This window comes from Heterocephalus glaber, unplaced genomic scaffold (assembly GCF_053883595.1).
Source record: "Heterocephalus glaber isolate CG9 unplaced genomic scaffold, H.glaber_assembly_v1.0 deba00000621, whole genome shotgun sequence".
In the NCBI taxonomy this organism is placed as follows: Eukaryota; Metazoa; Chordata; class Mammalia; order Rodentia; family Bathyergidae; genus Heterocephalus; species Heterocephalus glaber.
The window spans coordinates 11,590,821-11,606,709 of NW_028258153.1; the positions used below are offsets into that span (position 1 = coordinate 11,590,821).

Consider the following 15,889-nt stretch of genomic DNA (forward strand, 5'->3'; position numbering starts at 1 on the left):
CCCCTAGAATATAAGTTCCCTGAAGAAAATAACTTTATGTTCTGGTCATTGGTATTTCCTATACTCTTAGAACAGAGCCAAGAATGTAGGATTTAATATAAACAGTATATCATGAAGAATGAAATGAACATGTAACATAAAAGAGAACTGAAGAACAGAAAAGGAAAATAAATCAGGAGTCTCAGAACTAGGATTGAGTAGTAGAGGGAATAGATCTAAGCCTCATATTCTTGCCAGAAAAAAATAATACTGGCACATCTCATTTAAACGACTATTTTAAAAAATTATTCCTAAATTTGTTAAGCATAAATATTAGTGACATTTAAAAAACAGTATGTTTTAAAATTTTCACATATGAGTTTATTTTTGTCATTTTCATGTTTTCATCACTAGTGATATAATTAAACCCATAGGCTCAGGGGGTCTACTACAATATTGAATCTCAGCTCCATCAGTTAGTAATTGTTTAACCTGGGGCAAGTCTCTTAGTTGTTCTACTTTCAATTCTTAATATGTAACATGTAGTTAATAGAGTTAATTTTGGTATAAAATTCACAGGATCCTTATGCATACTAATAGCTAATGAGAGCTAAGTACTGTACTCAAAACAGTGCCTGACGTATAAGACGTGTTCAATAAATGTTAGGAGGTGGTATACTACTTTCTTAATTATTCATGTGATGCAAAGGCATGTACCAGAGCTTGTCATCACAGTAGTTTACAATTAATTTTATTTAAAATATTCCACATATATGATGTTATTTCAAAGCTTTTTATGTATTAAAAAGTTAATGATATTATCATATTTTGTTTTTTCTTAATTTTTGATTCAAGATGGTAACTAGACACATATATATTGCCTTTGGCTTCCTTGTCCTATCTTTCAGTTAATCAGTGAAACAACAGGAGAATAAACAACTTACATTCATAAAAATACAGAAAAGGTAAATGGAACAGAAAAGGCAAATTATCTAATCCAGAGAGTCATAACTCATTAAGCACAAGAAAAGATTTAATGTAGAATGTATGCTATTTTCTTTTCAGTGAAAATGTTCCCTTTTCTACTATTTTTCTAGTTGGTTAATATAGAGAGCAGGAGAAAGTGCAGGTTTCCCAATCTACATGTTCTTCCACATACATGGCACATGCCATCAGTATAATCATTCAGGTGGTAGTAATCTACTGACAGAAGACACCAAAACAAGCTACCTATATGAATCCATTTAGTCCTTCATTAATAAGTATGAATGAACAATAAATACTGTCTAGGGAGCCGGAGATCTAGCTTAGTGGTTTTGCCACCTGCTGTGCAAGCACAAGGACCCGAGTTCAATCCCCGGTACCGAAATAAATAAATAAATAAATAAATAAATAAATAAATAAATACTGTCTAAATTTTCTCATTGCTGAGACAAAATACTCCATACTCAAAAGGTAAAGGACAAAAAGTTTATTTAGCTCACAATTTGAAGAAGTTTCAGTTCATAGTTGGCTGGCTCCAAGGCAGGATGGCAAGGCAGAGGGGCATCACAGAAGAAATGGTTCATGGTAGGCAGAAGGCAGGAGGGCAGCAAAACAGCAAAGTAGTGAGGAAGCAAGCAGACAACAAGCAATGACCCCTTTTCTGTTGCTTATATTTAATTCAGGCTACCTGCTCTTAGCACTTGCACCCAGAGTGGAGCACCCTTAATTCCACCCAGAACTATGTCAAAACAATCAGTGGAATAATTTAGTAATCATACTCCCTTGATCTCAGCATCACACACTCCACATCCAGCCACTTCTGAAAAGCCCCACCTATGACCATGTGAGAATTTGAGGGGACATTATTAGACACACTCCACAACAAATAGCAAAAGAGATAAATAGAAAAAAAGCAAAAGATAGAAGGCAATAAGTACATACTGCTACATTGGTAGTATGGCAAGAGGCACATAATTTTCTTGTAAAAATAATGTTAAAAGAGGCAGTTGAAACTTTTTAGAAAAAATAGATATCATTTAAAAAGTATCTAGAAACAAAAGCAAAGGAAATAAGAATACAGCATAATTTTAAATAAGAGATGATATTTAAGAGAATAACATGTTAGACAGTCATGTATGATGTTCCTTTATACAGTAAAATGTTGTTATATGTAAAGAATTGTATTTTTATACTATACACATTTAACATCAATATCAAATCAATAGTAGCTAAATAATCATAATATTTTAAATTCTATTTAAATCAATTTTTAGAATGCAGAGTAAAAAATTAAAGATAATTTTAGTTAATACATATTCTAATATGTGAAACTATGAAAATATTAACACATCAGACAAAAATTGAAATGTGAGAAGAGACTGGAGAAAAGTTGAGATGCAAACTTAGAATCTGTTATGTGAAACTGAAAGATGTAAAATAAATGGATACTGAAATTTCAACTTTCACTAATAAAATTCATAAGGATATTTCATTAAAAAAGCAAACTTTTTTTTAAATTTTAAAAATTAAAAATAAAGAAGTAGCAAGTGTAAGGACTACTAAGAAATCTCGTTCTTATTTTCCATAGTGGAGAAACAATACATTATTTCTTAGAGGCAACATATCAAGAAATACACAAAACACTCAAATATACATCATCAGATAAACTAAAAATGGTCAAACGATGGTCAAAAGAAGTTATGTGTAAGAAGGGGGCAGGGAATATAGATTTAGAGAGCTTTTATTATTCACTTTTCTTCTTCAATGATGTTTGAATTTTGATTTCTATGTTCATATATTAAAATTATAAAATTATATTTTCTGAAACATACTTTATTAACATTACTTTATATCTAAGTGGATTCTTATCATCATGCTAGACTTTCTAGAAATGTATATGTATTATTTCCTAGGAAGGAAAAATTATATATTGTGGGTTTTGTTAATTCAAGGAATTAGATAGAAATTTTCTAATCATGGTTGCTAGCTTTATTTTTCCCCAACTAAGAAATATTCTACTTTTTTATGATTCTTCCATATTCAAAATGCTTCAATATGTTATATAATTTTTTTAAAATCCACATTCTTTTTATCCTACAAAGGATTCTCAAATGCAAAACTGCAAATAAGAGGTTGACTAGAATAGGCATGATATAATTTCACATTTGTCTTTCCAAAGTGAACACAATTCCTTAGGTACAATCCATAAGCAACATGTGAGTAATAGGTATCCACATCCAGGATATGTAGGGTAGGGAATAAGTTGGACTTTTTCCTTTTAATCTCACTTGACTTTTACATTTATTTTTATATATGTAGAATGTGTGGTCAAATAACATAAAATACAATAAAATACTCATATGAATTATAAGCATGTTATCACAATACTTCTTTTAAAGTATCAATTGCCACTTTCAAAAGTACTATTAAGTGTCATCTGTCAAATGTTCTCTTACCGAAACTCAATTTTGGGTTTTAGAAGTAAGAACTGTATGAATTTATACATTTGTAAAACATCATCTCTATGAATCCTAAATCTAATTCCCTACTGGAAAAAATAATATCTTTAAATAAAAACAGCCAATAAAAATCTTACAAAGTTTTGGGTATTTTTAGATGTGTTATATAGCTCTTATGAAAATAATTGAAATAAAAAATAATAATATACTGTGGAAATCTCTTAAAATATAACTAACATTGAAAGTATAAAATACAAGTTATGGTTTATGTTAAGTCTTAAGTCAGGGAAACAAATACAAAGTTGTGTAATTTATGAAAACTGGCATATAACTATCAGCTTTTTCTGGGTGAGATTTCTTTCCTCTTGTTTTTCCTTAAACACGTTGCAGTTACTGTTCGATGCACCTGACACTAATTGCATTCTTCTCTGAAAACCTGCATGACGTCACATTCCTTTCACAAGGTTAGAAATTTATACATTTGCTGACCTTATAAGATGAAATAAGAATAAACAATGTCATTCCACTTGAAAATTGTGTAGATAAATCACAAGTGATTCGGGAAGACATTTATTTTGTCTTAGAAAAGACAAAGATAGAAAACTATGATTAACTTATGTTTTACAAAAGCCATAAAAGACTAGAATGCTACTTGTCTTCTTATTTTGTTGAAGGGACAAAAATTAATAGTCTCATTTCTTGCATAGTTCATTTAAGAATTTCTATACAACTTGCATAGCTAAAATGAATTCTGAAAAGAAATTAAGATAGTATTAAGGAATCACTATCAGTCTTTTTCATGTAATAATGCTATTTTAATTATGTGATTTTAAATTTTTTTATCTATTAGAGATGCATATTGAAGTATTTCTGAGTGATAAGTGAATTCGGGATGCAGTTTAGAATATCTCAGGAAAGAATAGAGAGAAGGCAAGGTGAAAATGTTAAATGATACAAAACTAATGGCTTTTGAAGCTGAATAACAATACATAGTTCATTTTACCATTACACTTTTCTGGGTCTCTGAAATTTTCAATAAGAAAACAAATGAACTAAAAAAATCAAAAAATAGGCAAACTAAAATTAAAATTATTATACACTCTGAATTTATTTTTAAGAGAGAACGATATTTTGTTACCAAATAGTTGTAACTTGGTTATGATCAATTCATTATTAATATTATATTACTTGACCTCACAAAGATAGTTTGTTTTTTTACTTTTTTTTTTATATGATGTCTTGCTATGTTGCCAAGGCTGGGCTTGAATTTCTAGACTCAAACAATTCTGTTTAAGCCTCCCAAGTATCTGGAAATATAGATACATACTGCTATGCCCAGCATGACTGTATTTTTTTAATAAAGCATAGTAGTCTTAGGTTCACTACAAAATTGAAGATTCAGATGTTCAGACATTTGCATTTCCATAATCCTTAGTCATAACTAACATGCAGACAGTGTTGTAAGAAATGCTTGAAGAATGAATAAAGATAAATAAAAAATAAAACATATAGTATAAATATATGTGTGAAATTAAGTCAATGTGCAGCTTTTGTTGAATTTTTAAAAAGTCATTTGAAAATATAAAGTCGTTATTCCACACTTAATAGTTTATATAACCTCCATTTACTTCCTGTTTGTTAAGAAAAGTCTGAATTATGAATAGTAATATACTTGTAACTATTAAAAATCTTAAAAGAAAACATTGAGATCTGATCTTATAAAAATCAAATAAAATCTGTTATTAAATATTGTAGAAAAAAGATTAAGTGTTAAAAGTAGTTACAATTTAAAAATTCTTATCTCTATATTACATTATAGGTCTTTTCAGAATAAGGTGTTAAAATCCAAGAAAAAAAGTGAGTCAAATTACAAATAAGGGCTGGGGACTTAGTTCAGTGGTGTTGCTGCCTGCCTCCTCGCAAGCGCAAGGTCCCAAGTTCGATCCCCAGTACCAAAAAGAAAAAAAGCTAGTCAGAATAATTATTCCATACAGAAATCAAAAATATTCAAGAATATAGCATATGATAAACATGACATTGTAAATCTACAAAGAAAAAGATTATATAAATAGTGCTGGAACAACTCAGGGGCACTCATAAGAAAATAAAGTGCTATTCATACTTCATATGATAAACCAGGATAAATTCTATATATGATATCTTAAAATATACACTAATAAAAATATCAGAAGACATTGGAGTGCTCCACCAAAACTTTGAATAGAAAAAGGTTTCATATTTTAAGCCAAAATTTAAAAGTTAAAGACCACAGGTAAACTCAAAAGACAATGTCAAACTGTGAAAAATGTTTATAACTTTATAGCATAGGAAAAAGAAGTTCTCTCATATATGAAGAGTTAATAGGAACTGATTAACCAACCCAAAAGAAAAATGGGAGAAATATAAGACTATAGAGTCCACAGAAAGGGAAGCACAAATAGTGAATTTTAAAACAATTATCATTCAATCCCCGGTACCAAAAAAAAAAAAAAACAATTATCAATCTCATACTATGAGAAATAAAAATTAAAACTCCCCTAAATATTCTATTATTAATCATCTTTTTGGTGCACATTCAAAGTCTTGAACAAGAATTGTAAAGAAATTAACTCTTTCAATTTTTATTGGGGGAACACAATGTTATACAAAATGATACTATGAGGGAAATTTGGCGATAACAGTTTTTGAAATTAAAAAGGCCTGGGCTTTTGCATAGAATAATTCTATTTCTAGGTCTTTTCCCTAAAATATATACGTATAAAACAACATAAGTATATATCATTGATTATAGTATCAGATTATTGGTGAAAATTATATATATATAAATATATAAATATATAAATAATATATAAAACATATATGTGTAGTAGTAGATAAATTCACATAAAATAATATATAAAATTATATATATATATATCTCAGAGAGAGTGAATGAAACTTGACACCTTATACAACAAGTAGGTAATAACTAAATAAAGAAGTTTATCTTGTACCAATATACAAAGATCTCCAGGACATCAATAATAAAATGTAACATACAGAGAAACTTTGAAATATGCTAAATTTTAGGTACATACAGGCAAGCAAGCATATATATTTAATCTTGTTTCTACGTGAATAAAACTTCTGAAGGCTACACAAGATAGATACATGAAATGGTTACTTCAAGGAGTATGGAGAATGGGAGGAATAGGATGATGATGGGAGAGAAAATTTTACTGTGTCCCTAATTTTATACACACAATTTTGAAACAAAATTAATATCCAACTCAATCTCCACGTTTAAAGTATTTATTTTAAAGTGTGTTTCTTCTATATGTCAAACATCATGATTTAAAGATCAGTTGTGTTGTTCTTTAAAGACGGAATAAATATTAGGTTAATATACTTTAAATGTTTACATTTAAAGATTCTAGAAAAACCAAGTGTCAGCTGGGAGTTCTTTTAAATGAAATCATGATCATATAATAAAGATCTGCAAGATATTTAAAGGAAAATAAATTGTGAATTTGGGCAAACCAAATACATGTTCACTTTTAAACTGATGCTCTATAAAGTACATGTATTGTTTCTTTTTTCAATAAAACATAAAAAATAGGAACTATACCCTGTCCCCGAAATTACATTTGGCAAAGCTTTCTCTATTTTATCATTTCAAGACTGTAAAAAGGCGATATTGCTAACATGATATTTTGTCAATGATACTACCATACAAAGAAACTATATCAATGATATATTAGGTTATCTTCCAATAATGATTTTTAAAAAGAGCCCTGAGGTTATTACTTAAATAGAAAAAGTAAATGAAATTTAGTTCGAATTCTGAAGGGAGGTCCACAATAAAATACATTATCTTAATCTATGTTCCATAAGTGAGATATAATCTATTTCTATTAGCCTTGGGTCTCTTTCTTTCTCTCCTCCAAATCCATAAACAAAGAAATCACTGCATTTTATATCTTTTTCAATTGCAATTTAAATTTCAAAGAAGTATTTAAAGCATGCATTCATAAACCTCTAAAAGTAGGGAAACATGAAAGAGACATATACTTCTGGTAAGGTAAATATAAACCTCACTACCACTGAAGTCTCATTCACATTTCTAAGTGAATTTTTCAGTAATTCATTTGCTTCTTGTTGTTCAGAGAATATTTAACAAGAAATGTTAAACATTAAGGAAGAGACCTCCCTGAACAACCTTTTGTAAAAATATTATTCTATCTTGTTTCTATATTTTTTGCCTTTTCCCTCATAACACTTATAAACAACTTCAATTGTCACACGTTTTTTATTATCTCTTACCTAGAAGAATGGAGTTCCTATTGCCTTGCACAATGATAGTTCAGTAACATTTTGGTTTAGTTAAAATGTTACTCCAATAGGTTCATATCTGTTGTCGTGGATAGACATTCATGAAATTTTATGGAATTGTTTCTATATGCAAAGACTTATCAGAGCATTATGAAGAAATGCATGGTGGAAAATATGTTTATGGCTTCTGGCTTTAATTCAACAAAGTAAAAACAACATAAAATATAAGGACAGTTTTCTTCCTTATTTTTTCCTTTTCTAGAGGATACTCCAGCAGTGAATTAAGCCACCATAAAATACCTAAACTAACCAATCTATAATCTTTTTTTACAAATTATTTACTGTCTTTTAGATGAACGTATGATGGTAATTTAACATTAATAATTTTGGGGTTTTCTCATCACAAAAATAGAAAATGAAGGACCTCAACCGCCAGAACAGTTTTATCAACAGTCAGAAGATATTTATCTTCATTTGAATGTCTTCTAGAATATGTAAAATTAATAAAATATATCTTCCATGCAACATGTATAATGAGAATTTCTTTAATTGTATATATGCCTTTGATATGTTTTTCCCTCAAGGTTCTCAACTGTGTGATTGACAAGTGAATATTAAATAAATCTGTTACCAGCTGAATATTTTGGTTGATAACATAATGATTGTTCAAACAGAAAACATGTAAAGCAGTATTAAAATCTGAGCAAACAAGTGTTCTTTATCTACTTTAATAAATGATTATTATTATTTAAAAGAACAAGAAGAGCAATAACAAACAGTCTATGCCTGATGAAAGGAGGTAGCTGTAATTCCAATCTGAAATGTAAGAATCCCAAGACAGTTGGATAGATGGTAATGACTCAGCCTACCTAACTGTGTACCGAAGGGAATGCTGAAGTGAAAGACTTAAGTAAAGGCATATCAATTGACTAGGTATGGTTAAGAAGCAGTTATTTCTGAGAACCCTTGTGTCCATCTCCTCACTCACAGAAAAGTTGTAAGATATGTTGTCTAAAGAAATTCATCCATTTCAGAGTAAGGCAAATAAGAGGTTCCAGACTGCAAACTAAAACAGAAAGTGACATTCTATTGTGATAGCCAACCTGGCTCCATTTGTATAAAGTTGAGTGATTCCCACGGTCGCCTCCCCCTCACCTTGCCCTTGGGAGTCCTGTCATTTAATCCATAACAGACCAACCACTGCATCCTGTGTGAGTCTGCAACTATGTTATCTTCAATACCTTGTAAACAGAAGACTCCGCACCTATGTGATACTTTGTTTTAACTAAACTATGTAAAACTGCCCCTGACACCCACTGACTTACCAAAGTTCTGTTCCTCTGAAATTCTGCTTGTGCTCCCCCACGCCCTGAACCCTCCCCAAATAGAAGAGCCCTTAAAAGGACCCTGCAAACTGCCTTTCCTTTGTCCAGAGTTTTTGGAGGCCTGAGCCCGCTTTGGAGAGCTGGCTATGATAATAAAGGATTCCATTTAATTCAGTGTGGTGCATCTCTATAGTTCCAACTCACCTGGCCCTATAACACTATAAACTACACAGTATTCTATCCCGTTCAACCTGGCCGAACCTTATTCTTTTAATCAGTTCTGGAAAACCAGAAACCAGGCTGTGAGAGAAAAGGCCTACAGATATTAAAATTTGAGATATCGCAAATAAAGTGATGCTATTTTGACCACTGAATGGTACACTCTTCAAATGCATGAAGTGTCATTTTTTTTTTTTTTTGGTACTGGGGATCAAACTCAGGACCTTGTGCTTGTGAGGCAAGCAGTGGAAACACTGAGCTAAATCGTCCGCCCATGAAGTGTCATTCTTAAACATGAACACTATGCTGATTATCACCAGACATCAAAAGCAAACCTCCTATATGAAAACCAGAGACTGATACAATTGAACAAATAAAAGCAGTGAGAATAAATACAAGTGATTCAGACAGAAAAAATTTTCAAAGATTCCATAATCACAAATCTAACTATAAAATGCAAAACACTGCTAGAAGATAACACAGGAGGAAATTTAGAAGTCTAGGGTTTAACAATGACTTTTTAGAAAAGACAATGAAGGCCACAAACCATGTAAGATATTTATAAGCCATATTTTACGTAAACTAAATATTTTTGTTCTACGAAAGTACAAAAAAAGACACCATCTGAGAAAATATTTGCCAAAGAACACATACCTATTGTGTTCACTGTTATCTAAAATATATAAAATAATTAAAATCATTGATAAAAAATAATGTGGTTAAAAATAGTTTAAAGACCTCAACAGACACATCATGAAAAAAGGTATACAAATGGCAAGAAGAATATGAAAAAGATTCCCCCATATCATATGTCTCCTGGGAAATGCAACTTAAAACCACTGTAAAATACAAAGACAGGGATGTTAGAATCGAAATCAGCCAAAAACAATTCTAAACATCTGTTCAAATGCCAAATTCCCTAAATATAAGACCAAATGCAGGCAAGGATATGGAAAAATTTTGAAATTATTTTGGTGATTGTTTTTATAATACTAAATATAATATCATTGTGCAATACTGCAATCATACTCCTTGATACATTTACCCAAAGGAAATGCACACAGAAACCTGCACATGGATGTGTGCAGCAGGGTTTTTTTTTTTTTTCATGATTTCCAAAATATGGAAGTTTTTAAAAAAGAATAGAAAGAAAAATATGGAAACAGACTTTTAGAAGTTGGAGAGGAAGAAGAATTAAAGAGAGTGGAGAGGAATGGGGAAAAAAAGAACTGATATATTATGAGCAGGAACAATTTCTCAAGATGAGTGTGATTATAATGTATAGCAAACATGTAATAATAAAAAATAAAGATTAAAAAAAACCTAAGTAGCTTCTTCAACAATGGACACAATTGAAGTTACTCAGTATAAAATAGGGAGAAGTTACTTGCAGTGTCTAAACCTGACAAGGGGTCTATTAATAACATAAACATGAATTCAGGTCAACGAAAAGTTAAATGCTGTGAATTGAATAGAAAAATAAGTAAGAAATATTCAAAAAGCATTAAACAGAGAAATAAAATAAGATATACAACCTCACCAATTTCTTAGGGATATTCAGTCTATTTCTTATTGAGTGAGATTTGATAGTTTGTGTCTTTCAAGGAATTTATCCATTTCATCTAAATCATTAAGTTTATTGACCTTTACAATGTTCTTAATATTCTTGATTGTACTATAAATGTTTGCAGACCTTGTAGCAATAGACCTTCACTTATTCCTGATCAGTCTGGTTAGATATTTATCAACTTTATTGATATTTTCAGAGAATCAGTTTTTTATTTCATTGATGTCTCTGTTGTTTATCTGCTTTCTATTTCACTGATTTATTTTATTTTTATTTCTAATGTAATTCTGCTTACATTGAGTTTAATTTGTTTTCTGACAAATATTTTCATAATTCAAGTAAAACAAGAAAATACATGGCTTTGAATAAATGGAGTAAAAAAAATTTAAAAACTATAAGTAGTAACATTAAGTCAGCTATCTGAGATATACAAGCTGAATCACCTTACTCTTTTCTTTTCTATTTACATAGTTTCAGAGGAAATATGCCTCATTTTTAATTAGGAATATTTATTCTTAGCATGTTATTTTTATTACTCTAGCTCTTTTGTTAGCATTCTCACTAATAGAATAGCATTCTATTAATGCATCATAATTAGTCACTGATGTTATTGGAGAATGTGTATTAATGCAACAGCCTACTGGTAACATTTTACTGTCAAATAAATGAGTAAACAAAAATTTATTAGCAACAGTAACATTGTGTTTTTTATTTTTTTATTTTAAACTTGGACTGGACAGATTTTTATCCCCTGAATGAATTGTTAAGTGAAGATAATGCTTTTGTCTTAATGAAATAGAAAATGCTAAAGAAAATAAAGCTTTATAAAATAAATGCTTAGTTTCATACAAAAAAATAAAACTGAAAAGGATCAATAATCACAATTATCATTTAAAAAAGATTTAATATGCATTATCTTAGTTTAAATTACATATTATCAAAGACTTTTAAATTCCTTATTTATTCACATGTGTCTGAAGCAGTGTCCCATATAAAATATTTGTTCTTGTTATATTTTTTAAATTTTCAATATGAAAATTCCCATCAATTTAGTTTTAAAAACTATAGCTCAGGTTTAATGTTGAGCTTGACTAGGAAAACTGACAGGTAGTGCCTTCCGGAACCACTAAGGTCGTTTAAAAGTGGTGTCTCCATCCACCTCCACCACCTGTCAGGAAGGGTTTTGTGGGTATACCTTAGGAAAGCAACAACTTCTCAACTATGCATAAATCCTTTCTCTAGACAAAAGAAGAGGTTAATTATCCATCACTTTTTATAAAAGGGGAACAAAGCAAGCTTTTTTAGCTGTGTATTTTCAGAGTGCACATTCTTTATTTTTGTTATAATCTGTAGAAGAATCTGTCCCATATTTGTCTACGCAGTGCAAAGTTTCAACTTTTCATAGCACTTTGAGAACCACATAATAAAGCAATTTCCATTTAGTGCAATAGACAAATCAGGATTATCATTAATACCACAAATCTTCCCATCGATGGCTCAATTCTTCAAGACAATTTTTGAATTCTATAGTTTTTGCAGCTTAATTTTTATTATGTTCATGTCAACATTTATGAACATCCTCTCTGTAAGTTTTCTGAGGGGTTTTCCTCTGGAGATTAAGTCTGTCTTCCAAATACCATCTTCAAACAGCCTATTACTAGTCAGTAGCAGCATCTCACCACTCAGACCTGTTTCTTCAGGGTCCCTCTTTTCAGCTTTTACTTTCCACTATAAATAAAACGACCAAACAAGGGCCAAATATAAAAATGGCAATATTATGGCAACTACAGCACTGAGAGAATCAATGGAAAAAGGAGCACACTCAGTGGTAAGCCTAGTGCTAGTCTCCACCTCTAACTATGAGTGCAAAGAATAGACTCCATATCTAGTCCATTCTTCACATTGTCTCTTTGTGTTCATACAGTACTGCAAACACCATAATCTTCCTGGCATATCTGTAGCTGTGAAAAGTAAAGACTGAAACATAATATTACATTTTTAAAAATCAGCATTGGCTACTGTAATTAAGACGTAATTATATACTAGCACATTTTCTAATTTTTCAAATACTAAAGGGCTATAAATTAAATATTTTAAAAGATAAAGTATTACATTTCATGATAGGGAAATATTACTTTAAATACTAAGGTCTTCTAATTTCTGTGCCTGAGAAATCATTAGCAAAACAATTAACTCAAGTCTAAGAAACTTTTGTTAAAAAGATGAAAAGCAATAATAATAGAAAATGAAATGTAAGAATATATGAAATGCTTATTGATATATATAAAGCTAACCTATATCAGCCATTTTGAGGTAGTTTACATTTATGATGATAAATGAAAGTTGTATTTTTGTCTATATTCAGGTTTTTCCAAGATTAAAGATAGTCTTTCAGCTTACTTTTTAAATGTAGCTATTTTTAAACAAAAAACTGAAAAAAACAAGAGTTTTATACTGTATGTGGACATATGAACTTAACTCCTTTAACGACCTCATTTGCTTCAGTTTTCAATGTTAAAATATCATTATGCTACTAGAAAAACTCTATTTCACTTCATTTATCTGAATTGTGCTAAGGTGATTATGACATACAAAATATGTCATTACATTAAAATAATGGTAGTGAAAGATGAAATTAAGACTTGTGATGACAAACAGTATTTTAACTTCCGTCTATAGGCAAATTGTTTAAAATTACAATATCATTAATTTTTGAATATCAGTAACAATCTGAAAATAATTTTCATTAATAGAATACATTTTAAAATCAAGTTAATAATTACTATGCTTAATGCTATGATAAGCTTAATGGTATGATATATTAACAAGGACAACTATAGCACTCACTTTTTGTTAGTTTAAAATTCAGTGAAGCTTTAAATTACTCATATCAGGAAGTCATTCATTTAGGCACTTTTTAGTCAGAAATGTACAACTGCCTCTGTGATTGAAAGACACCAGTATAGTTCTACAAGGTACAAAGAAACAAATATTTCTAAAGGAAAAATTTATTTGGACTTTTTCATAAATAGCTAAAGGTCATTACACAAGTTAAAAAGTTACAAGACTCAAGTATTTTCATGTTTTATTCCAGCTCAGTTCTATTTCTTAGGTATATTCAGTTAATATGGTTAATAAGCTTTTAAATATTGTCATGACATGCTATAATTCCAAATAAAAGGCATATTAAAGATTTGGAAGATAGGCTGGAGATTTAGCTAATGGTTCCGGCTCCTGCCTCAAAAGCACAAGGCCCTGAGTTCAATCCTTGGTACCAAATAAAAAAAAAAGATTTGGAAGATAGAAATAACTGATAGTGTCCCATTGTCACAAGAGCAACTCTCTCATTCAATATTCACCACTATTACAGAAAGCAAAAATTCCAAAGAGATAATTTTACCACCACTGAAGAACAGGCTGAAAGAAGTAACTACTGTAGACAAGAGAGAGCTAAAGAAGATCCGCTAGCAAGTAGGTGAACTATACCAGAAAGCAGCTGTCCTGATACATGAAGCAAATATAAACAGCCTAAATATCAGGACAGTAGGCAACTGAACATTATGATATTTATAGATTCTATTCCTTGATGGAATAGATTATGAAAGCAAGAAGCAGAACAAGAAAAGCATAATGAACATTTAGATTGTAAATAAAACCAATATACAGAAAGATATTGATATAGAGGTAGCTCTGCCATAGAAGCATCAACAAACACTATGGAAAGAGAAGTTTCACATTCTTGTTTGAACATGTTTTCTTGGCCGTCAGTTCCTCTCAGAATACAGTGTTCCTGAGCTTATAGCAAGCAGAGCTCCACCACAGTGGCTAGGAGATTCTTTATGCACCCATCTTCCATGATTTTTAGGCAATTTTCAATCTGATCCAATAAAATCGACACCAATTAAGTCTTTTTTACACTGGAAAAAAAACGATAATTTCACATAGTTCTTCTATTACTTACTCCAAACAAATATTTTCTCATGCAAATTTGAGTGAACAGCAAAATTTCTTTTAGAAGAATGCAAATTACAGAAAAGAGTATCAAAATTCAGGAGGGAAAAATATCATAAACAAAATACAATACACAAATCATAAAGATGTAAACACACATGAACAATTAAAACAATAAGTACAATAAGATTTAGACCCAACATAGAATTCTCTTACTATAATTTACAACTCTTCTTGTCTTATCTTACTAAATCTTCAATTCACAGGAACCCTATAGGTATGTTCAATTATCCACATCTAGATAGACTCCTGTCAATACTTATGAAAATTTTATTCAAGTTCATAAAAGAATGTGACATTTTTGTTAGACTGTACTTCTAAGAGCAATGAAGCATTTCTTCTCTTGATATATGATTGATTATAAATTTACACACTCATTCACATATACCTGCACTTATGAATGTCACAAAATTCAAATGCAGTCAATGAGGAAAAGAAAGATTACAAACAGTAAGTGTTCTGAATACTGTAAAATGACAGAAAAGTAAGAGCTGGGCATGGTGGCGCATGCCTGTAGTTCCATCACTCGGGAGGCCAAGGCAGAAGGATTGCCATGAGTTTGAGGCCAGCCTGGACCACATAGTAAGTTCAAGGCCAGCATGGAATACATAGTGAGACCTTATCTTTTATTTTGCTCAGTATTTACTCATCTCTGTTGTGTGAATCCACAGTTCATTCCTTTTATTGTTGAGTAGTTCTTCATTTAATGAATATACTACAGGGTTGTTGTTTTTTTTCCAGTACTAAGGATTAAACATAGGACCTTCACGCTGAGCTACATTCCCAACCTTATTTATTTTTTTAATTTAGCCAGGGCCTCACTAAGTTGCCCAAGCTAGACTCAAATTTACAATCCTCCTGCCTTAGCCTCCCAGACTGGTGGGTGTACAGCCATGTGTCTCCATGCCCACTTATACAATATATTTTTATCCATTTTTATGTAAATTTAGACTTCAATAGTGTGCCATTATGAAGAATGCTACAATAAACATTTTGTATAAGTCTTTTCTAGGCATATATTTCTAATTAATTGG

At 30.5% G+C, this 15,889-nt stretch overlaps 1 protein-coding gene across 5 annotated transcripts in view; it reads right to left on the reverse strand.

Moving 5' to 3' along the window:
• Spag16 (sperm associated antigen 16) overlaps positions 1 to 15,889 on the reverse strand; it is a 773,985-nt gene that overhangs the window by 523,496 nt on the left and 234,600 nt on the right. Inside the window, exon 11 of one of the 5 annotated variants that reach the window (XM_021263470.2) lies at positions 13,649 to 14,761. The exons of the other annotated variants lie outside the window; for them this stretch is intronic. Within the exon in view, the coding sequence (XP_021119129.1) occupies positions 14,746 to 14,761 (16 nt within the window). The 3' untranslated portion in view covers positions 13,649 to 14,745. Of the gene's footprint in view, positions 1 to 13,648; positions 14,762 to 15,889 lie in introns of those variants that run through there. 5 annotated transcript variants of the gene reach the window in all.